This window comes from Zonotrichia leucophrys, chromosome 4, assembly GCF_028769735.1.
Source record: "Zonotrichia leucophrys gambelii isolate GWCS_2022_RI chromosome 4, RI_Zleu_2.0, whole genome shotgun sequence".
In the NCBI taxonomy this organism is placed as follows: Eukaryota; Metazoa; Chordata; class Aves; order Passeriformes; family Passerellidae; genus Zonotrichia; species Zonotrichia leucophrys.
Window position 1 is genome coordinate 42372651 of NC_088173.1, and position 24453 is coordinate 42397103.

Genomic DNA, 24453 nt, shown 5'->3' on the forward strand with positions numbered 1-24453 from the left:
CTCAAACTGATACTACAGAAAAGTTTTCTTTTCTGGAGGGACGATCTCTTTGTTAATCCCAGCGTGGGTCAGGTACTAATTGCTGGTTTTATTTGTCCACTATTATGTTCCATGCCATGAGTTGTGGCAATAGGCATGAAACCAACCCCAAATTTCATGCTGCTGAGCACTTAAATAAGACAAAGACTGCTCTTTGTCACTGTATCTTAGAAATAGTATCCTAGGCTAATCTGCAATGGCAAAAATGAAGATGGTTTAAATCAGATTACATTACCAGTGCGTGAGTTCCCAATTTTCGTTAAATTGGCTGCATGCTAGAGAATAAGGGCGTCTCTCTGAGATAATTCTGTTCTATACAGATGTATTAAAAAAAATTGGAAGTGCATTTCTCCCAGGGCTAGATAGAAAATAATACTCAACGACAATTGTGGGCGCAATAGCTTTGTCTGCCAAACGGTTTAAAGCCAGATTCCCGGGACGTTATTCCTGATCCATGAATCACCGGCGCTCTCTGCGGAGGCAGCCGCTCTCTATGTTCTCCCGGAGCAATGCCGCTGTCGGCCGTGTCGTGTTTCCCGTGCTGTCTAAAATAGCAAGTTCAGCCCGCGCCGGGGAGGCAGGCAGGGCTGGGCGCTGCGCTCCATCCATTATGCAACACGGGAGCCAAGGGCGGCACACGCCGCTGCCCGCGGCCCCGAGCGGGCCGGAGCTCCGCCCGCCGCGGTGCCGGTGCCGGTGCGGTGCGGCCGCGGGGCCGGCAGGTGTCGGGGAGCTCACCGTGAGCGCCATGTCCGCTCCTGCGGGCCGGTCCGCGCCGGGTTTTGCACCGTGTCCTCGGGCCTGCCTCCCGGCCCCGAGCCGCCGCCGCCGCCGCCGCGGTGAGCGCTCCTGCCCTGGTATCACTCCGCTGGCACGGACGGGAGGCGGCGCGGCAGCAGAGCGTGTGAGCATTGTCATGGTGGTGGCAGCAGCAGCAGCACCGGCGCGGCACAGCCAAGCGCCAGGCTGCCTCGCTCAGCCTTTGGCAGAGCGCTATTTTTTTTTTTGCTTTTCGTTTTTGTTTTTTCCTCTCCAGCTCGGTCCGGATTGTTCATGTGTTTACTTCCCCCAGCCCGAGGATTTGCTATTTAGGTTCCTGTTGAAATGCAACTGAGCAGCCAAAGTACTTTGCGAACACCCAAACTTTTTTCTAGAAGGAAAATACAATAAGCAAGCGGCTTTGCCTGTCTGTTGATGCCGGGGAGCGCGAGTGAGTGCGCCGTGTGTGCCCAGCGTGTGCCCGTGCTCGGATGTGTGTGTGCGAACGTGCGTGTGAACGGGCGTGCATGTGGAGGGGCGCGTGTTTCTCCCCATCCATGGGGAGAGAAGGCTTTTGTCAACATCTCCGGAAATCCCATGGAATCTGTTTTGAAATAATGGATTATAAAAAAGAAAGAGGAGGAAAGGAACTGGTCTGATATCTCCTGGAGTTTGCTAACCCGAACTGCTGCTGCTTAGTTTGTTGTGCTTTTTGTGTGTGTGTCTGTGTGTGCGTGTGTGTTTGTGTGTGTTGCTGGCGATAACCTTTTAGCACCTTCTCTATTTCCCTCCCCCCTTCCCTCTCTCTTTTTAATGTTTTGGAGCTTCTCGAGAGGGATTGGCTGGGGGAAAAGAGAAACATTTGCTTGGGATCGCTGTTTCCCTGAGACATGATGGTGCCCCTTTCCCCTCCCCGTCCCCGGTTCTCTGAAAAGTATCCCATCAGGACCCCGGAGAGACTGTCCGTGTGAAGTGTAGGATAAAAAGTTCTTCCAAAATAGTGTGCGCGGGGCCGAGCATGGGGGATTTCGCAGCCCCCGCTGCCGCCGCGAACGGCAGTAGCGTTTGCATCAACAATAACCTGAAGAGCGGCCTCGGCGGGGCCGGTGCCGGGGCTGGCGGCTCTCCGCACGGCCCCGCCGCCGGTAACAATGCCGTCCCCAAGCACAGCACGGTGGTGGAGCGGCTGAGGCAGCGCATCGAGGGCTGCCGGCGGCACCATGTCAGCTGCGAGAGCAGGTACCAGCAAGCGCAGGCGGAGCAGCTGGAGCTGGAGCGCAGGGACACGGTCAGCCTCTACCAACGGACCCTGGAGCAGAGGGCCAAGAAAGCGGGCACCGGCACCGGCGGCAGCAAGCAGCAGCAGCAGAGCAAGCAGCAGCAGGATGCCGAGCCCGCCGCGGCGGAGCAGAGGAACCACACGCTGATCATGGTAAGGGCTGCGGGCCGGGGGCGCAGCGCTGGCCGGCCGGGATGAGCTGCAGCTCGGGCCCGTGGCTCGGCAAGGGGAAGCGGGGCTCGGCTCAACTTTGGCAGGCTCTGGCGGGACGCTCCGCAACTTCTCACGGGCTGGGCTGGAGAGAGCGGACAATTGTTTTTGCCCCCGTCCCCTTCGGAAGGGTAGAAACGCTCTGGGATAGGGGGAAGGAGCGGTGCCAGGCGTGCACGGGGAGCCGGGGGAGGGTTTTGTGTGTGTGCGTGTGCGTGGGGCTGGCCCCTTTAAACCCCGCAGGCTGCAGGGAAAGTTGGGCAGGATTCTCGCTGGGGCTGCCCCGGCGTGCGGCAGCGCGGCTCCCCACGCTGCTGAGCCGCTTCCCAAAGTTTTCTCGGGAATTAAGGAGTTTGGCGAGCAGCGGAGGGGCGGAAGGGGGCGGGGGCTGGGCCGGTAGAAGCGTAGCGGCGAGTAGGAAGCGGAGTTTCCCACTCCCCGGCTGTGCCGATGAATAATGAGAGCTGTGGGGGGAGCCGGGCCCTGCGCTCCGCCTGAGCCTCATTTGGAGCCGGTGGCGGCCGCCGGCGGTTCTGCTGGGGCTGCTGGTGCTGGCTGGCGGGCGGCTGTGCCCTGTGGGACACGCGAGGGTGTCCGTGTGTCCTGACGTGTGTCCGTGTGTCCTGACGCGTCCCCCGGCGGGCGGGGGGCGGGCACGGGCAGCAGCGGGGCGCTCCCGGCTGCCGGGGCACAATGGGAGGAGGGAGGCGCGATGGCAGCGTGCGCTTTACAAGCCTCGCACGTCCCTCGCTGTCGCCGCCCTGCGCTGCGCGGAAGGCGCGGCCGGGCGGAGGGGCCGCCGGGGGAGGGCTCGGTGACAAAGCGGCGGGCGGCCGTCCTGCCTCTCGCCCTCCCCGCTTTCCGTGCGATTTGTGTCCCTCCGGGGCCGCGCCGAGCCTGCCCAGCCCCGGCCGCAAGTGCCGGCTCGGTGCCCCTGCCCCCTGCCCCGCGGCGGGGATCGCTCCGGCAGCGCGAACAAAAGCTCAGCGCCAGTGCTGCCCCCGCCTCCCGGGCTGGGAGCGCAGCATCTCCCGGCGAGGCCGGCGGGACGCGGGGATGCGCGGGGAGCGGGAATGAGCGGGGCCGGGCGGAATGCGTGCGGTGCCCTTGGCAAACAGGAAGCAGAGCGACCTCACTGACATCTTGCTGCTGTCCTGATGTTAGCAGCGAGCCATAGCCGTGTTTCCCTTCCCTCAGCAGCCAGGCTTTAAAACACGCTCCTCAGCACGGAGCTTTGCCTCGGCTTACCCCTATCCCGGGGCAGCAACAGAGTCACTCCCCCGTGAGCAGGGACCGAGTTTTCGTCATTTGAGCTGTCCTCAGATCCCCTTTCACACCTCATGTGTGCTCCCCAAGGCACAGGAGAGGGGCTGGAGGCTTAGCAGACATTCCCAGAATGATTCTCTCCAGGGCAGCGCTGTGTCCCCATCCAGCTCCAGCACAGCCCGGGTGCTTTTGGGCCTCGGCTAGAATAGAATAGAATAGAATAGAATAGAATAGAATAGAATAGAATAGAATAGAATAGAATAGAATAGAATAGAATAGAATATTATAATAATTTCTCCTTTCCCCTTATTCCCAAGCCCCGGTGCTGAGGCATTAAAGCCAGGATTTTTTGATAAAGCAGGTAGTTGGTCTTCCCCTGAAGATGTGGGACAGAAAGCCAGAGCTATAATGTGGAAGTTATAAAAAGGAAAAAATAAAAGGGGGAAGTGCAGTTTCAGCTCTCACTGTTACTAGATCCTTTCTAACACTTTAAAAGCTAAGAGCAGCCTAATTAGGAGATAGTTTATTATGGAATTTATCATAACTCAATTCCTGGGCTATGATCTTCATGTTATTTGAATATACTCAATGTGCCCTATGCCTTTAATCTTAAAAACATAAATTCTACTGCCTTATTACAAAAAAAAGACCCATTTCCGTTTCTGTTTTTTTTAAAAATACACAAATGTTGCAAAAAAAAAACTCTAGACACATCATCTGCTTTGTTTCATTTGTAAAGTGTTAATTATGATTTTTGACTAATGTCTAAGGACACTGGGGAGCATCCATGGGAACATGAAAGCAGTACTTAAAACCCAAGAGATTACTCTTTTTCAAGCAAGCAGTTGGAAATTATTTTCTTTCAGACTTTTATGCTTTTTGCAGTAAAACCAAATGCAAACTCCCAAACTTCTTAGTTTCTAGCAATCATATCAGTATGGTAAGTTTAACTGTTTATGTACATCATAACTTTTATTTAGCAGAAAAATTCAACCTAAGTTTTACATTTTATTTTTTTTTTACATAGGGAAAACATTAAGTACATTTAGGTGTTTTCTCCCTTTCTTTATTCTCTGGTAAACTCCAGTGTAAACTTTCACTGTGGAACAGTCTGCTGAGAATCTGTTACTAGTTTACTCTTCTTTTTACACAAAAATCATTATTAGATTTTTCACTCATATTATTAAACTGCATTATTTGGAAAGGAAGCTGTTTGGATTAAATGACAACAAACCCAATGAGGACAGCAAGAAATGCTTTTTCTAATTAATTTTTTTTCAATGAAAGCAAATTAAAGGAAAATATAATCTGTGTGTGTGTGTGTGTGTGTGTGTGTGTGTGTGTGTGTGTATGTGTCCTCCAGACTGAGAGTTGGATTATTAAAATGCTGTACCAGCCTGGCTTTCAGAGGAAGTATTGGGAAAATTTGCAATTCATCCCAAACTCTGCTGTTCATATGTGGATCGGTTCCAGGAAATATCAACATTTTATCAGTTCTTTGGTGCTTTGTGAGCTAATCTGCTTTCTTGTTTCCTCCTTTCAGTGCAAGAGTCCTCTTGGCTCTGCATCCCTGTTATGTGTGGGGTTCAGAGGTTGTAGGTGTGTGTATACACATACATTATATAGAGAATAAATTATATATTTAGTATTTAATAGCCAAATACATAATAATAACTGCAAGATATATCACTTATTTTTCTTGTCCCTGTGACTGTTGTCCTTACCATGCATTCTTTGTGCAGTGACGTGTAATTATCACACTCATTTTCCAGTACACATTTATTTCCATCTGAGCTCTCTTGTAAACTATGAAGAGGCTGGAGCTACTTTTTCCTATTTTAAGGCCCTTTGAGACTTTTTTTTGTTTTAATTTAGCATTGTTGTGGGTTTGATAGCCACTGTCTTACTCTCCGTTTCCTACTCTAAACCCAGTACTTGGGAAATTGTGTTTTAAACACAATTGCATATGTTCACAAACCTGAGTGCATTTCTTGTGTTCTTTCTTGTGTAGTATTGCTGTTCCACTTTACATCACTCATGCTATAGGAAAAGTCCATTGCTCTGGCATTGCAAAGATGAAAGAAGATAATTTTTTAGATGTTTTGTTTTGTTTTCCACAAGAAGTCAAATACTTGTAGCCCTTACTCATGCCTGATGACTAGCTAGGATTAAGCATCTCTTCAGTTAATAAGCTATGTCTGATCTTGCTCACACAGGGGTAAAGTCAGTAGTAAATACACAACAGGGATGATACCAGAGTTAAATCCCAGGCCAGCAATGGAAGGAGTCATTGTGTAACCCTTTTTATTTTCCCTTTCCTGTAAGGGTGGATCTCTGTGTCTTTCTTACTCCACAGGCCTCTCCCATTTGTTTTCTCCTTTTCATACCAACGGGGGCTCGATGTGCCTGTGTGATTGCTGTCCTCAGGACAAGGAGTTTTTGTGCTGACCTCCTTTTGCAGCTAGTCAGCACAATAGGTTTCAGTGTAGCAAACTGAAAGCAATGAAGAGACTCTTCACTTGGAGCACTGCTAGCCTCTGGTGACCTTAAATGCTCGGATGGAAAGTGTGTCCCTTTCAAAGACAGTGGCTCGGGGTATTACAAGCCGTAGCCTGAGCAGGGCAAGCTGTATTTTGACACAGGGTATCCAGTGGTAGTGAAATCTCAGCTTCAAGTTGACCAAACAGAATGTGCTGAAAGTCCTGCAGAGAAATTCTGGGCATTGTGAAGTTCAGGAAGAGCAGCTTTGTCTGGAACACATCAAAAACCCGTTCTGCTAACGCAGCGCCGAAAATATGAACGTGTGATTGTGTTAGGACAATTGGCTGCCTTTAGATTAACCTCAATTTACAGTAACTTGACCTAAAGCTTGAGGCCACACAAATGGCCTCAGCCGGTGCAAGCTGAGCTGAGGAAGTGTCTCTCTCTCCTCTTTCCTGCTCCTGTGCTGAGGGCTCTGCTTGTGCATCCCCGGGTTCACGGGGCAGGATGAGGGCACACACACTCCTTCCCTCTCCTCGGGTTCTCTTTGGCTGGATCACATCCATCCTCTGTTTGTTTGGCTGCCCCTCCCGCAGGGAGCAGGAATTACAACACCTTAATGTTCCTGTGAAACCCAGCCCTTATTCCAGGACAAACACCTGGGCCCTCTCAGTTCAGACGTGCTCACCTGGCGGCACACACTGAACCTCGGCTGAGTTACACCTGGTGTTGTTACTCCTGGTGTCAGTGCACAGCTCTGCTCCTGAGCACAGCCACTGGAGCAGGGGCACCTGTGGGCAGCACAGGAGCCAGGGCTCATTGTTATTTGAACACTTGCATGTACAAGACACTTGGTTGCATGTCACTCCAGTGTGTATAATTCATGTGAGAGGTGTGCTTGAATTAGCAGAGGTGTAAGAACAGGCAGTGGCTGCTGGCTGGAATGCTCCAAGTGTGCTGTTTTGTGAATTGAAGTGTGAGGTGCAGCCTTGTCGGGGGACACAGTGTGGGTAAATGAAGGTGGGAGAGAATGTAATCATGTCCCCAACGAGTTGCAGCTGAACCCAGTTACTGAAGATGAGGAGCAGATGTGATGTTAACAGCCCACACCTGTGGCCAATAAGAGCAGTAGTATAAAAGAGTGGGTTGCTGGGATTTGGAGTTAGTTGGCTGCTGCAAGGACCGGGAACAGGCAGTGCTGGAGGAGCTGCCTGCGAGGAACATCGAGGAGGTATGGAACTCTGGCAGTATGAGATCCTTGCACCATTATGATAAGAAAACCCTTGATATATAAGGCAACACAGCCTCTGACTGGAGTTACCAACCTGTGACCAGCCTGAGGTCTTACAGGCTGTTTAGATAAGCAGCTTGCTTGTACGTTCAGGGGGAATTTGGGAGCCTTAACAATTTCAAATACATATTTTCCTGGTTTGTCTAAGCTGGTGAGTCACAAAATCATGTAACTTTGATTGCTCTTTTGCTTTGCTCTTACTTGTTTTATTTTCCTGGTGTTTGTAGCTTTAAAATCCCACAAACTGCTCCTGTTTGCTTTCTGAGTACTTGAAACTCAGTTCATAGGGCTCAAGAGAAAATGTCTTTTCTAACTTGCAGTAGTTAATAAGATTGCAGCTGCTGAAATTCTGTGCTTACAGCAAGAGCTGCCTTCTTTGAAGGCTTTCCTCTTTCAGACTGATTTTGTTTGCCTCCACACACCTTTAAAATTGGTGAGGAGATAAGAATAATTAATTGTTTTGTTGACCTGAGAGAAGTGTGTGTGCACCCATAGGAACTTTTCTGGATTTTCTGGAAGTTTGTGGAAGTGCTAGAGCTAATGTTGCAGTGCTGTTGGCAGCACAGATGATCTATTGCTGTTTGCTTGCTGTCAGCTCTTCACAACCACAGCTCACAGAGAGCAGGAAAGAGGTTTGAATTTATGACTTTCAGAATAACCAAGGGAGTAAACAGAAAGATCAACAGGTCAGGTATTTCTTTTTGCTTTTTTTTTTTATTACTTTCTGCAATTGTTCAGTGCTGCAGTGAAGGTGGGGTTTTCCTGCATCATCTTTGTGATGCTTGTGAAAATCTGGGGCCAATTCAGAAGGTCCTTGGATGTTGTGTGTCTTGGGAAAGGACAGAGAATTGGTTTTTAACCTTGCTCTGACCCTGGGCAGCATCACAGCCAAGAAGCCAGCATGCCTATGTGTGTGTGTTTGTACCTGTACTCACACACCAGTGTTTAACTGTACTCCAAGGCAAAGTGAAGTGATTTGTGATCAGTTTCGATGGTGAAATAGGATGTAATAGTCCAAAAAGTTTAACAATTACGGATGCATACCCATTTTCTGTATTTGCATCCTCTTCCTCCTTCCTTTAGCTCATGTCTGATCTTCTGTGATGTTTTGGCACTTCTGCGTTGTGTTTCATCTAAAGGAGGAAGGGTGGCGATGGCAAATGAGATTGTAGAATAGTTCTGGAAAGTATAGGAGCTCTTTAATCATCCTTACATTGATGGGGGTAGATCAGCCCTTTGCCAAAAAAGAAATCGTTGTGTTCCCTGCCCAAGGATTTACCAGGGCCATGCTCATGGTCAGCTGCAAACACCAGCTGAATGAGTTACTCTGATTTTCCTGCTTTTCCAGGTTCTATGTCCATCAGAACATCTCAGTGTGCTGTGCTGGCTGATTTTCTGCACTGCTGTTAGCTGGGGGGTGACCTGCCTCTGTTTTGCTCAGATTTCAGGAGTTCTAAACGCTTTCCAGTGGCATGGCTGATGAATATGTATTCACAAAATGCAGCACCAAACAGCCAGGATTTTGGGAAGATTTACACTTTAATAAGCCACAGTTATGGTCTTGTCCTCTTTTTGTCCAAGCAATCCTATCTGTGCCTTAGTGTGTGAACTTGGTGCTTCAGATATTTGGGTGATTTGCACATCCTTCAACAGGGGAAATCACTGAACAGCTTGAAATCAGTGCTGGTTTTCATCAGACCCATGTGGCCATTACTGTCTGAGGCAAAAGAGTTGGGTGTTTCCACAAGAATCCAGAGCTCCTCACAGTGTTTTGTAATATGGTTTGTGTGATCCAAAAGTCTGCCTTCTGCAGGCTTAGTTGCCAGAAAAAAGTTTTATATGCCACATTTTGTGTTTCAGTCATAACACTGAGATGTCAGCGTTCCTCAATTAGTAATCATTCATAATATTGGCATTTCAGTAGGGGTCTTTGTGTCACAGAGCTGCGCCTTTGGTCTGCAGGGTGGCACAAGGATGTTATGGAGCTGATTGTGTGTTTTCAGCACGGAGACTATTTCCCTAACCCTGTGGAACTGCATGGAAGTTCTCAAATCATTTTGGTAATATTAAGCAATAATATTCTTATTTTCCTCTCTCGTTATTGCCTGCTGTGGTTTTGTGTTGCTTCTGTTGTTCTGTAAATATCAATATGAGTCAATCTCTTCCTCTTTGTGATGTCGTATAGGGATTGTTTGTACAATGAGATATAAAAGGTGTCCTACAGCTTCAGTTTAGCTCATCTTTGAGGCACAGAACATGGAAGCAGAGACAAATTGAGAGATGTCTGTGGTGGCAGAAGTGAAATGTTACTGGCAATATTTGGAACAAATTTGGGGGTATATCTTGGAAAGTTACTGCTGACAGTAACTGTGTACTGCATATTAGAACTATGCAGTATCTTTATCCAATACATGCATAAAGAAAAATCCTAATTCCTGTAAGAAACGGAGTTTTGGCAAACTGTGGGGGGAAAAAAGATATTACAGAAATCCCCAACATACGTTTGAGCCATTTATATGGATGACTTTATTTATAACCTTTTTTCTGTCACACATCAGCACTTCCTGGCCCTGTTTTCCAATTCTCTCTATATGTAACTTTTATTTCTAAACCTGTAGAATTTAGAAAACCAGAGCTGTCATTTCTCACAGTTTAGAAAAACAATTTGTGTACATGAAATTTCTGCAAGATCTCTGCCAGGAAAAAGCCTCCCTCCCTGAAAGCTAAGAACCCACAAACTGTGAGCTATTGAGAACTAATACAGACCTTAAGAGCCACATGTCAAGTGCAAGATATCTTTGCAAGTTTAGGAGATATTAGAATCAAGTTATTGCTGAAGTGTGTTGGCTGGGCCCATGACTGAAAGGAAGAAGATAAATAAAATAAAAGGAAAAAAAATCCTGGGTTTTTTTTTCTTCTTTTCCTTTTTCCCCTCAGTTCCTTGTTTCTTTCTTCTTGTTTCTTGTTTCAATTTTTCTTTCTTCCTCCCCCCTTTCTTTCTCCACCTTTTCTCCTCCCCCCTTTCTTCCCCCACTTTTTCCTTTTCCCCTTTATTTTTCTTTCTGTGACAGGGGCTCGTGTCAGACCTTCAAGGGGAAGAGACACAAGTCTTCTGAATTTTTACTGTTTGTGAGTTTTGTACAACTAATGTAATTAATACAGAGAGAACCCTGCAGTGAGTAATGGGCTTATTTATGGTAAATGTGTGTTTTGACAACTGAGACCACACTCTTAATTTCCGTCTGTAAGGTGAAAGTTTTGAAGAATTGGGGGGTTCTGCCACTTGAAGAAAATGATGTGATTGGAAAAAAGGGCTAATTTCCTCCAAAATCATTTTTCTGCAGAAGCGTTTCATCCTGGCACAGTTAAGTTGCTTTAATTCCTCCAAGGGAAGTGTGTGTGAGGGAAAACTCAAAAAAAACTGTTTCTGCAATAGGGTTTTACTGGCTGCTTCAGCTGATTTATCTCAATAATGGCTCAGTCACACAAAGGAGTTGAAGTTTCACAACTAGGTCATCTTTAAAAAAAAAATTTGTTTAGTGTTGACTTTATTCTTTCTGGCTGGAGCTTCTGTCAGGTGTGGATCAGTGCTTTTAAGAAAACTGAATTGTAGTCTGGTCATCTCATTGAGCTGGGTGTGTGGGAATGGAGAAGTGGCAAGATCTTTCCCAGTGCTGGTATGTAAAATTATTTTCATTCAGTGTGATGTTAGAAATATATTCTGGCCTATACAGTAACATAAAAAGATTATTTCCATATTTAATATTTAAAGCACTTAGTGCTTTAATACATTCATATGGGCAAGTACATCAGGTACTTTAAAGAATTTAGGAAAACAATTATAAATACTGAAATAAAGTCTACTCGTAAAATACAAGTTAAGGGAAGCGGATAAGTTACTTAGATCTCTCACAAAGTGTAAGGTGGTGTAAGTTGGACAGTGTGCAGAGCCCATTCCCAAAATTAAAAAAATTAAAAAATCCTTGGCATTACTGCTGTGTGCAGAGGGAAGACCTTGGTAAGAAGCTTTGAGCTCAAACGCTGTCCTGGACATAAAAATAGCCATCTGTGCAGGGCTGCAGGGAGGCTCAGGAGGCAGGAGATGTTGAACACCACTCCTGTTCCCTGTGTGATGTGCTGGTCAGCAATGGCCAGAGCACTGCTGTCCTTCTGGGGCCAAAACCCAGCTGCTAGGTGAATGGCAAAAATACTTTTTAAAAGATGCTGTAAAAAATGTGTCCCCCTTTCACCTTCCACCTCTCATATTCTGATTTTTTAATTTAATTTTTTTTTCAATTTAAGTTGTTTAATTAATTTTTTTTAAATTTTTCTGCAATGGTTTCTTCCAATGGGCATTGTTCAGTCTCTCTCACTCGCTTTGCGCTGCAGGGAAAAGATTTGACAAGTGCTCCAAAACAAACAAACATGGTATTTCTGCCTTAGGTTTTCCTGTCTTTTGGCATGGGCTGATGTGTGAGGAGCGCTCATGGGTTCGCTGTGGCATTGAGCAGTTTTGTGTGGGTTTATATTCCTGAGTGCCCTGCTTGTTCAGATTCTGCCCCAGGAAGGTGACAGAGGCAGCGAGGGGAGAATTCACTGAGACAGAAGAGAGAACCCCAAGGTGGGTTATCCTGGCAAAAAGGTCTTGGTGTCTTCCTCAGGAACTGCTGCCATGCTTAGTGTAAAACAGGTTAGCTTGGTGAAAGGAAGCGTTTTCTGCCTTTTTTTAACTGCAAGCTGGAGTGATGCTGCTGTTTGCAAGCCGCAGGAGGATACAGGCAGCCTGAAATCGAGCTGTATCTGATGATCGCTATGGAGCAGTCTGAAGGGTTTCTCTCAAATTTCCCATAGCATGGGGAAAAACACTGACAGCAGTCTCCTACACATGCACTTCGTCTGGATTTTCATGTAGCTCACCTACCTCAGTGGCATTAGAATAGTAAGACAAGGAATTTTGAAACGAGACACAGATATTTAGAATGTCATATCCTGATGCTCCTTTTCCTCAGGGCCATAAAGGACCCTTTCTCTCCCAGGTTTTGAGGTGGTTATAGAGTCACGGAATGGATTGGAAGGGATCTTAAAGGTCATTTACTTCCAGCCCCCTTGCCACTGACAGGGAAGCTTTCCACCAGGCCAAGCTGCTCAAAGCCCCATCCAACCTTATGCTGTTGTCCTCTGGTTATTTGCAGTCTGTTCCAAAAAAGATAATTCAAAATTAACCAGGTTAAACTGATGGATGAGGGTGATTTTTTTCATATGTCAGCTGCAGTTATTCTTTAATGAGTTGTTTGTTGTATGTGTTTATTTCCTTGTCTCTGCTGAGGCCCTTGTTTGGAGTGTGACTTTATATTTTGTTAATAGACATGCACACACTCTCCCCACCTGAAACACTGATTTTTTTTTTTCCCCCTAGTCCTTAATCCGGATTTATGAGCCCTATTAGTAAAGTTAAAATCAATTTTCAAAACCTAAATCAGATGTGCAAATAGGATAGCTTATGCCTAAACTTGCTGTTACCTTTTTAAAATAATCCAACCATTTAAAAAAAAGCAACTGAGCATCACGTTTATACTGAAGTTTTGAAGGAAATTGAACCAGCAGAGGTTGGCATTTAGGAAGTATTCTGGAACAAGGGGGTCTTAAAATTCTGCTCAAGGTAATAGAAGCCTTTGTGCTGATACTGACATGGGGTTCGATCAGTTTACGGGTTTCAGTTCAAGGCTGGAAGCTGAGTGTGAAGATAGCTGGAGGAGAGTTCTGCTTCCCATAAGGTGAAAGACAAGTATCTACTAATCTTTAAACATTTGTAAATATAGCAAAACCCCAATTTGATAAACTTTTATTCTTGCATAACAGGTGCACTGAAGGTATTTTTAAAAATTAATTAGGAATCAGTGTTTTCCTGTGTTAATGCAGAGTGGTTTGTGTGTTCATGCAAGTGGAGTTGTCAAGTAACACATTTTAATAGTTACCAATCAGTAAGAATTGACCCTTCCTTAGAAAAATTAGTACAATCCAACCATGCTCCCAAATGGACTTATTCATATCAGGATTTCCTGCTTGATGATTTAAAGCCTGTTTAAATTCAGCAGTTTAAATCACTTTGATTTACATCAGCCATTCAGCCTTGGGTGAAGTGGGGTTGTGCTGGGACTGAGTCTCTTTGCCATTTAGCACTACACTTACTCCATCCTCCAGTTTTGAGTTGCTTGCATGGTTTGGCTGATACCTGTGTGCACTTCCTTTGCTGTGCTCATCAGCTCAAACATGTTCATTTGTGTGTGTTTTAACACTTGTATCAGAATAAGGAAGGGGTTGAGTAGTTTAACAGTGTAATTGAGATGATAATGCAGCACAAATGTGTAATTTATACAGATGTTCATGACCAGTAAATATTTTGTCTCATAATGAAACTTGTTTATGTACAGTTAATTTATTTTGGTTTTATCATTTTCAGTTCTGTTTGCTTTTTTACTGGGCTGAAATTCAGTGAGACCTTGATGAGTTTGGGTTTTTTTTTTTCTCCTCTTGCTTAACTACGGATATCAGACTCTGTCCCTCTCTCTCTTTTCCTTTAACCTGAAATCACAGGAGAAAATGGTACTTTTCCAGGTCAGATGGGCTTTGTCTGTGCTCAGCTGCCAGGTGGTGAAGGTGTCTGCAGGGCAATTAGATCTCATAAATGCACTGTTCTACTCACTAGGGTGAATTGATTGCTTTTATTTACTCAAGTTAGTTATGATTTATGATATATCATAATGGGAAGTTTTTTTTGACATGTCAACTGGCATTTTTGAATCATTTGTCATGTTCCTGTCAAAAGCAATGAGGAAGGACAAGGAGTTCAAGTAAAACACAGAAGCTTTAGGTTTTAGCAGTGAGCTAGGGGTCTGTTGATCCAGGTGCAAAGCACAAGTGCAGAGTTGCTGTGGTGGAAGGTTTTGGAGAGCACAGCACCACCTCCCTCCTCTCCCTGCTGGAAACTAGTGAGCAGGCATTGTGACAAAAGGTAGATTTGTGTGTGAACAGAAGGGTAATGCACCACAGCATTTAATTAGGAGGTGAGCTTGAGGGATGCTGCGTGATGCTGCTGTCATCTCCAGCACCTCAGTTTCAGTGCCTGGATTGTTCAATGGCTTGTCTTCCTGTTCTTCAAAGGGAAGGAATCAAATGTGGTCCAGAAGGTTTGAAGCAGTAGTAGATGTGAGTTCAAGTGTCCAAGCTGTATTGTTCTGTTAGCCTGGCATTATTTATAGATTTACAGATTGCTATCAAATCAGTGCAGACTGGGACATGTTTCCATCACCACTGAGTTCTGAGTTTGTGTTGGATTTGCTGGAGACCTGATCTTGAGAGCTCCCAGAAGAATATGGGTGGGAAACATGAGGGTGCTGGATAGTAAAATTCCTTGAGGAAATGGATTTTTCTGGGGATTAAAGGAGAGAACTTGTTTGGCAGATGTTTTACTTTTCTGATTGTACAGATCTTGCCACGGTAGGAAGTGAAGGGGAGGGTAGAAGGTGGTTTTAACCTGTCCTGGTAATTCATTAGAGCAGGAAGGCTGTGCCTGTGCTTGGGAAACACCTGGCACACCTGGAATGCACCCCTGGTCAGAGGGAATAGTGTGGTTCACTGGGGTTCTGTAACTGAGTTTCCTTCATTATGGACATGGGCAAAGTCCAAAAACAAATTTTGAGGTTGTCATTATTGCAATTGACTGACATGAGCACTTAAAGATTCTCTGTGTGTGTATGTATATACATATATATGACGACATGTAGTTTTGCCAAAAATGCTAATGTAAGTCTATGTTTACCTATTGAAAATATAATTGACACTGTTGCCAATTCAGCAGTCCATCCAGGTTTGGCAAATCCAGTAAATGTTGTAGAAAATGACAGCCTTCATATCTTGGGGATAAAAATTTGAGTGTGGCCTGTCAGTGGAACTTGGTTGACCATATTGGAAAATGCTCAGCTGGAGATTGCTTGAATATCATGATCTTTTATTAATTTGTAGATATGCATGGAAGGGAGAACTCTCTTCTCTTTTGCTCTTTGGAGGTAGATATTGAGCACAGGGTAATAAAATATATCTGCATACTTTTCTTCCCCCACAGATTCTGTGGTTAGGAAAACATTAGCAAATCCTGACTGTGACCAACCTTGCCTTTCTGACCATGGAAAAAGATGATAAAATTCTGATAAACTAAAAATAGATTGTCAAAAAAATTGGTCTGTGGGGAAAATGGGAAAGCAATTACATGGAAAAAAATAATGCAGAAACATTTATGTGGCTTGATTTGCTTTCCCCAGTTATGTTTGTGTTAGAATGTAGACAGATACACCTATATCACTTCTTTGCAGACATGCTTGGCACTAAAGTTCTGTGTGTAATGAAGTCTTGAAAAATGAGTTATCTGGTTATATTGTAGGAATAGAAATGGATACTTAATGAAGTGGTACAAGAGTAGAAATTATCTGCCATGCATCACAGTTGTTAATCAATAAATGCCTGCAGAGTTTATTTCTGTATTTAATGATACCTGGAATGCTTGGCCCAAATCTGACTGGTGTTCACAACAGCTAAAGTCTTTGAACCGTTCTGTGAAATTCAGACCAGGCCCTCAGTTATGCTGGAGTAAATAATCTATACTCTAATACTAATTATTTTTCCTTAATTAGCGTAATTGAGAAACAGTACCGAAGTCACAGCCCGTGCACATTTTGGTGGGAAACTATTGCGCTGCTTTCTAGAAAACGCTTTTTCTGCAGCTTGAAACCTCAGTCAATGTAACATTTTTGGTGGGAAATTATTGCACTATTTTCTAGAAAACACTTTTTCTGCAGCTTGGAAGGTCAGTCCAATGTAACATTTTTGTGTAGATGTGGTCCGAGGAGTGCAGGGGCTGGGACAGACAGGATGGATGAGTGCAGTGTGTTCCAGACAGAGATCAGATCCAGCACACACACCTGCGGGTGGGTGTAGGGCTGAATATAATAAATGTTAATGAGAAATATGAAAACTCATTAGGAGGGCTTGATGAGGAGAAAAGGAGGTGGAAATGGCAGTGATGTCAGTAGTGCCCGACTGTTCATTAAGTGTGGTCACAGTTTTACCAATTGGGGCTCACTAAGATGATGCTGCACATTTCAAGATGAGTTTGGAGTCACCGAAAGGGTTCTCTCGGTTTCTCTGTAGTTGGTTGCTTGTTGTGCAAGTCCTCACCTTCCCTAAAAGCTGGGTTTTTGCAGGGGAAGTGCCTGTGGCTGCCTGTAATTTAACACCTCTCATTACTCATTAGCAAAGGCATCCAGGCTCTCCTTGTAGATGTTTCTCTTTGTCAGGCTTCGCTTAGGAGAAATGGCTGAGTGATTTGTGACTTTCCTTGCAACTAATACTAGTTTACTTGTTGACGTATGGGAGTTTTCATTCATGACGTATTTTCTGTTTTCACCTGGAAAATCTCTCAATTGTTATATCACAGAAAAGTAAATGTGCTGCACATATTCTTTGGGGTTAGTCTGTATCTGCTGGAGGGAGATAGGGGACTGATACGGAGGGAGGAATGCTGTGGCTTGTTTGTGGCAGTTTGCCTTTCAGGAAGGGGAAGATCTGGTAGGGGATTTCTTGTGTTTATTCCTGAGGAAAGACTGAGCGCTGATTCAGAGTTACATGGCTTGGATGCTTACCAGCCTACGTACAAATACTAGCTCTACAAAACACTAGTTAATGAGTACGCTTCTTCCCATCAGCAAAACCATCCTTACACGTTTGACAGGGAAGAGAAAGGGAATTTCACTCTGTATCTGTCTGTGAATATTACAGCAGTTCTCATTGCAGTACCTGAGTTTCTTGGCTCCTGCAGGAGATCAGTACTGCAAAAAGCATTTGCTTGTGTTGGAAGGAAACTGGGAAGGTATTGGTGAGATAAGTTCTATTCTTCATATTTTATCCATCCTTAGACTTCAGGTGAGATTTTGAAACTCAAAGAACCTGCAAGACAAGGGTTCAAACAGGAGAAATCATGCCCCGGGCAATAGGTCTGAGACAACACAAGTTAGGCATGCCTTTGGGTGGTTGCAAAGCCTCTCAGACCGCTGCTGTTCTGAGTGCAAGATTCTGCATCTACTGTATCTGTATTAAAATTAAATGAGAATAAATTAAGCCTGAGAGGATAAATAAATAAATACCAGAACAAAAATACAGTTAGGCACTAACACATGCAGGGACAATGAAGCTGGAGGTGTCTGACATGTCCAGTTGAACAGATGACTTGTTGTTTGTGAACGTGCTGGCTCATAACTATAGAAGCAGTCACTGAATGCAAGTGCTGTATGTGCAGGGACAGCTGTATCTGGTGTGTCTGTCTGAAAACACCTCAGATGCTGCCAGCTGCAGCACTGGCCTGCAGAAAGCACCTCTGCTTTGGGAGGAGATGCATGATAGATGTGGAAGCATGTGATGCATAGGTACACATCTCTCTGGTCTTTGATGCTTCCTCTAACTTTCAGGTGTGATTCATGTTTCTGTTTGTGGTTCTGTTTAGTTGTCTGGGTTTCTTTTCTGCTGCCTGTTGTGCTCATTACATTTTGGCTTCCAGTAGTCTTTATTTATCTATAAATAGCTATAAATATTATAGCTATTAAAAAGTTATTAATTCTGATTTTTCCTATTTCCTGACTTGGTAGAGTCTCAATGCTCTGACCAGAGCTTGCTTTTCATGGCAAATTCGTAATAATTGGAAAGATTCTTGCATAATAAAAGCCAGAGCATAAAGAAAAGAGGAGAACCTAATCCTCACATTTAGCTAAACTATTATTCTGGTTTGCGCTTTTGGTTCTTGCAGTGGCTATGGATACCTATTCATGTTCTGAGTGTTTCATCAACAGTGGCAGGTTGACTTATTCAGCTTCTTTGTCTTCCTTCTGGACAGTGTGTGTGTGTCGTGTGTTCTGCACAGGGACATTTATCTCAGATTAGCATTGACAAATAGAGCCAGCGCTCTTCCATAAAAGCAAAGATTGCTTTGCAGACTGTATCTATTGGCTGTGCATCCCCTGTATGAATTAGTAGTAATTTAGGAAGATTAAAAACAGGAAGATGGACCCCCACTCTAATTCCTTTCCAGAGATTGGGTGTTGCACACAGAGGAGCTCCAAAAGATGTGGCCAGTACAGGACTGAAATTATGTTATTAGAATTAATCTTTCCCATGGAAAGGGGAGGGAAAGGAAACAAGTGCACCAATTTGAGGGGGCAGGAACCAAATCTTCTCTGAAGAAATTCTGAAGTAAATCGTTTGACACTGTAAGATATCTTTAAAAAATAAAAGAGAAGTTAGTGCAGTGGTTTTGATAGTACTGGCATGCAGGTATAGTAAAGGGGAAATACACTGCAACAGTAAGACACTGAAGAAATGAAGGCAAGGAATCTGTTTGAGACACTCTACCTGGAGCAGATAATAAATAAGAGCCCGGTTAGAGGACGCTGCCGATCCCTGCCATGGCAGAGCCGCCACGGCTCCGTGTGCGGGGCTGGCGCTGGCTGTTCCCTCGCTGGGGGAGCCCAAGGCGAGCCCCGGCGCTGCAGAAGCGCTGTGCACGGTGCTGTAGGTGGCACCCTTCCCTTTGCGATGCTGCTGAACCCGTGCCAAAGGCACACCGAGCTGGGGGCCCTCGGAGCGGGGGGCCCGGCCGGCTCCAGCCGCCCGGACCCGCTGGGTGCTGCTTTGCCCGGCTGGAAAACCCGGCAGGCGAAAGCAGGGCTGCCCCCTGTGCTCAGCAGGGCCTCTGCAGCTGTGCATCGTGCTGGGTGCGAGCTGCAGAGCCCCTGTGGGCCGTGCCCTCCCAGCGCATCCCATCCCTGCGGCTGTGCTGCGGGAAACTGCGCGGGCACCGGGAGACGCACGGCATGCTGCTGTTAACGAGACATGGGATGCTGCTGTTAGAGATACTATTGCCTTTGCTGGTTGAGATGCTGCTCTTAAAGATACATAGGATGCTGCTCTTAAAGATACTATTACTTCTGTTGGTTGTAACGTTTTATTCGGCTGGCACGTTAAGAGGTGGTCGTTAAATCACAGCGTTGCTTCTCTAGCAGTAGCTCTGCCACGAGTACTGGAGGTTATTCCAAATGCGTGCTTGAGCGACGTGGGGACTGAGGGTCCTCAGCCTTGTTTGTGCTGCTCTAAGTAGAGACCACAAAAGGCTGGCTGGCTTTTTATTGACCTTGTGGTTTGGGAGCTGAGAGTCAGGGCACTGGGGCCGAGCTACAGAGGGGTTACTGTGTCAGCCGAGCCGGGGTAACCCTGCGTGGCAAAGCGAGAGGTGGGCTCTGAATGAAGCTTTCATTGCCTGGTGCCAATGCTGTGGCCAAAAGCAGTCAGCTAAAAATATGTCTCTAAAATGGGCAGTCATCTGACATTTTATTTACTGTTGTGGTTTGGGCATGGGTGGATGAAACATTTTAATAAATTACTGTATCTTTTTGTCTGCTGACATTTATCACATTTCACTAATTCAAGAGGTATTTATTATGTGCCTAATAAATTGGAGCTTTGGTGTGCTGACTAATTTGCATGAAGGTGCTTGGAGGAGGAAGGATTGGGACAAGGAGTATGAGGCAGAAAACAAAGCTTTTCATTTCTTATGCATGTGACCTAATCCTCCAGCACCAAATCCTGTGCCAGGAGGTGCTGTATTTGTGCCCACTGCAGGGTGAGAGTGCAGGCACTCAGTGTCCAGCATTTGCCATACTTCAGCGTAAGTTCTGCTGCTCTGTGTCGTGGCTGGGCTCCCTCTGCCCTCTCAGCTCCCTGCAAGGCAGGCAAGTCATGTCCCTGTGTGATCATTTCACCCTGATCTCCATCCTAACCATGGCTGTGGCCACAGACAAAGGAATAGTATTTTGGCATTTTCTGCCAGAGATGGAGGGAATGCAGTGATCCTTTAGGGACCTTCAGAAAGGGTAAAATTCTGAAGCACTGCCCTGCAGTTGTGCTTTAAAAATGAAAAATTACAAGATATAGTGGGTGCAGGGGAGGAGCTGCTGCTCTGCTGTCTGACACAGAGCTCGCTCTCCCTTCATCTGAAGAGCCATGCTGCTTCCTGAGGCTGCTGCTGCTGCACAGTGCTTGCTCATTTTGATGGGAAGGCATTTTCCAGGAAGGGGAGGGGAAAAGGGGACAGCTAATATCCTCTCTTCACCCCCAGTGCGAAACCAAAAGGACCTTAAGTGATGCTCTACAAATAGAAGAGAAATTTTCACTTATCCCTCTTAGTGGTTGGTACATTCCCCTGCTTGTGATTAGTCCTTCAGCACTGTGAGGAGCCAGTTTGCTCTCACTGCTGCATTTTTCTGTCAGGCACAGACATGCTTTTCACTCCTCCTCTCCCTTCCAAACCCACTTAAGGTTTCTTTTGGGGTTTGTTTTCCCTTTTTTTCTTTTTGCAAAGCAGCCATGAGAGAGGAATAAAATAATTTCAAAGGGCGTTATATGGTGAGGATTTTGACAATGAGTGGAAGATTGTAATTACTCTCTGCCATTAGGCTCAGTGGCTCTGGACAGATAAGCTGTATTGAAACGTGTGACCAGGGCATGGGATCATGGATTGTCTTTGCCTGTTGTCATGGAGACAGTGATGCAGGTGGCCTGTGACTGCCTGCCTGTCAGATCTTGTACATCAAACTGCTGCTAAGTGAAAGTATGGTGCAGGCATGGGGGTAGAATTGCCAGCAGTCTTTATAGGATCAGGTGGAGGAGAACGAGATGGCTGTAAAGGCAGCTTTTTGTGGGAGCTGTGGATGGCTCAGGGATGCCTCTTTATTTTGTTGATGCCTTCATATGAGCAAAATCAGTTTTAAAGGGGGAAAATGTATACAAATATACATCATTATGATGTCTTTGCTGCTTTCTCAAAGTAAAAATGTTGGTGGTGTTAGGCTGAGCTGGAAAGGGAACGGGGAGAATGGCAAATACTTGTGGGGGGAGCTGGAGCAGGCTCTAGAACCCAACAATAACAGAGGAAAAGATGGTGGTGATGATTCGCTGCTGTACCTCAGAGCTGCTAGCAGAAAGCTGTCCAGATTTAGAGATGTTTAAAAAAAAAACTTAAATTGTGAAACAGCACCTCAAAGTCAGGGCATCTCACAGAAAATGTTTGCTAGATTTGCCGTAAAGTAATTTCTTTTCCAGAGCTGTTTTCTTGTGGGTTTGAGGCCTGCATTCTGTGACATTTCAAACAGGTTCTGACCCTCATCCCCTCCCCTTTCCAGCTGATGGTGCCTTTCAAACCACTGAGATTTACAGTAGTTTCTGACACTAAAATGAATCTGTGTCATTTTGGCAAGTCCCCCTTGCCTTGTAGTGGCCATTGAACTGCCTTCCCTCTCTAATCTCTCTTTTCTTTGCAAAGAGAAGAGTGAAAGTGATGGTGCAAAAATTAACTTCTGTTCTTGTCAAATGTGAAGTATTTGCTTCCTGCCGTACTTTTTCTACTTCTGGCAGAGCCTATGGGAGACTTGCTTACCCCTTGCCAACTTTAATTGCACCTTTGTGCAAGACTTTGTGGCTAAAATTTTAATAGAATTTTAAAATAGAAAAAATTTTAAATACAACTTTTTTAAAATTTTAAATAGAAAAAAAAATTTTAGTTTCCTGGCTTAGTGCTTTCTAACCTGCTATTGAGCTTCTCTGCACTCCAGAACCCAGCAGTACATGTTTTGGTTTCGTGTATTTCGGGGTTTGTAGGTGACACAAATATTTTGTTGCTAGTAGGAGGAACTTCTATTTTCATCACAGTTCCCTATGGAGTGTTTAACTAGAGTCAAATACTTATTTATGGATCTGTCAGGGATACTATTGATGTAGGGAGTTATTGAATATTTATAATGAATTAACAAAATTAACACCTTTATACAGTGTGTGTAATTAACACTTTCATACAATCTGGTAAAGACACATTGCATAAAGGGCAGTTTTGATCTGGGTGGGAGTGGAGGAGTTTCTAGATTTGTTCTATTTTTTGTCTCTGGGGTTTTTTGCTATTTTTTTGACCAAGTTTTGATCAAGGTTAGGTTTTTATTCCTGTTCTAAACATTGCAGTGTTTAGAACAGGAAGGATGGAGTGGGAAAGGTCCTGCAGTTTAATGGTTGCTCCCGACCAAGCAATCTGTTCTTCCTTCTCTTAAATGGCCAGAATTGTGGGAGATTTGCCTACTTTGAGTCTATTGATGGAAGGCATTAGGTAAGTTAGATGCTATGCACAAATTGCAGGATGAGAGTAAAATTGTTCAGTATAGTAGTGAGGGAATGGTGTCAGATGGTTGGAAAACACAAAGCTGAGCCCTGAGGTTTCCACGTCAAGATTTGCTCTTGGTGAGCAGTGCAACACAGAGAAGGAAATGAGCATTTCCTACACCTTAAACTGTACAGATTAATTATTAGTGTTACTAAAACTTTGCAATTCTTGCCTCAGAAGTGTTGTGAAATAGCAGTCAGTGGTGAAGAGGCAGAAGTATGTGAGGTATGAAAGCATGTAGTGATGTTCTGTACCAGATAGCCAGTGTCAGGTAATGGTCCTCAATAGGCGTCCCAGTAATCCATAAGAATTGCCTTCAGTGGGTGGTTACTGACAGAAGGCAACCTTGGCTGAGATTTTGGGTTCATTTGTGGGTGCCTTTAAAGGTGCTGTGGTGTCTTCAGCTTCCACTCCGACCCCAAATGCATTAGACCAGCTTACATAAAGATTTGCGTCTCTAATGCGGCTTTGAGATCACCAAGAGCCAGAAAAGGCCCAGATGTGTGCATATAAAGGTTTCCTAGCTTAAGATGAAAAAACTGTGTTTAAGATGATGTCTTAATTCATGTGCTTGAGGTGCTTCATTGTTTTTTTAATCATAGGTTGCTGGTACCAAATTAGCATTTTGTAATAGTTTTAGCATTAGTATTCAGGACAAGTCTGGGTAGGAGGGGACTGGTTTTGTTTTTTTCCCCAGTGTTTTTTTGTTGTTTTCTCCTGAAGCTGGAACACAGAGGAGGTTTGGTGTTTACAGTAGCTGTACACAGTTTTAAAGAGCAGAAACAGGCACAGCAATGTAGCTGCTCTATTTCCTGACCAACAAGTCGGCCTGGCTGGTGGGCTGGACTCTTGTTTCTGGTGGTGTGCACCGCACAATGCGGCTTGGGTGTTAATTTGGAGGTAACCAGGGAGGCTGGAGGCTGGCAAGTGTTATCACCTCATTACCCATCGCTCAGGGTTAGCTGTGAGGTTCTGGCCATCTGTACACACACACAGGGAAGGGAGGAGGGGAATGGACAATACAGATTACATATTTCAGGCCAGTGTGGATCCTGATTAAGTTTGCAGCTCATCTCAGCAGGACGGAGCTCTCTGGTTCTGTCTCATTTTTGCAGCTCACAATAGTTGCTCAGCTCCTGCTTGCTACAAACCCATGCCTTTTAACAGGTATTTTTGCTAGGTTACTGAAAATAATGCTTACTGGTTTTTTGGGTAAGTGATGTTTTTCCCAGTTTTGCTGAAAAAATTGGGACTTCTGACTTTTGAACAGTTTAATCATACTCTAGGTGAAAAATAACTAAATAAGAATAATGTTATTCCATCCTCAGGGCTTTTTAAATACAATGCTATACCTAAATAATTAATAAGAAACCACTTTAATCCTGGCACAAGCAGGCTGTGGTGGCATTGTGGTTGTTGCAGCCACCACGGTGCATGTTGTTTTACATTATTAACAAAAATAACGTGGCAGAAGCCGCATGGTGGTGCATCGTGAGTTTTGTGCTGTGCCGTTTGCTAACGCACAGGAAATATGTTCCTGTAAATCTTGTTCAGTGCCAGCCCTTTGCGTTGGAGCAGGGTATTTGTGGGCTGGGTTGAAGGATGCTGCACGCCGAGGCGTTTCCCATTCCAGCTGCTGTGCAGCTGCTCCAGGGAAGGGAAAGGGAAAAGGAGCAGTGCAAGGAGAGGGCTGGAAGGTGCCTCCGAGAACCCAGAGAGCGGGGCGGGGAGTTTCCTTCAGGAACAACAAAGCCAGCAATCACCAGGATGCTCGTCTGCCACAGGAGTGTCTCTGTTTGGGTGTGAGCTGCGTTCCGTGCCTCC

At 45.1% G+C, this 24453-nt stretch overlaps 1 protein-coding gene across 2 annotated transcripts in view; it reads left to right on the forward strand.

Moving 5' to 3' along the window:
* Positions 1 to 711: 711 nt before the first annotated feature.
* MAML3 (mastermind like transcriptional coactivator 3) overlaps positions 712 to 24453 on the forward strand; it is a 161869-nt gene continuing 138127 nt past the window's right edge. The window contains exons 1-2 of one of the 2 annotated variants that reach the window (XM_064711345.1): positions 712 to 943; positions 1076 to 2230. In XM_064711345.1, coding sequence (XP_064567415.1) covers positions 1817 to 2230 — 414 coding nt within the window. In that variant the 5' untranslated portion in view covers positions 712 to 943; positions 1076 to 1816. Of the gene's footprint in view, positions 944 to 989; positions 2231 to 24453 lie in introns of those variants that run through there. The other variant, XM_064711344.1, reaches the window with a different exon arrangement.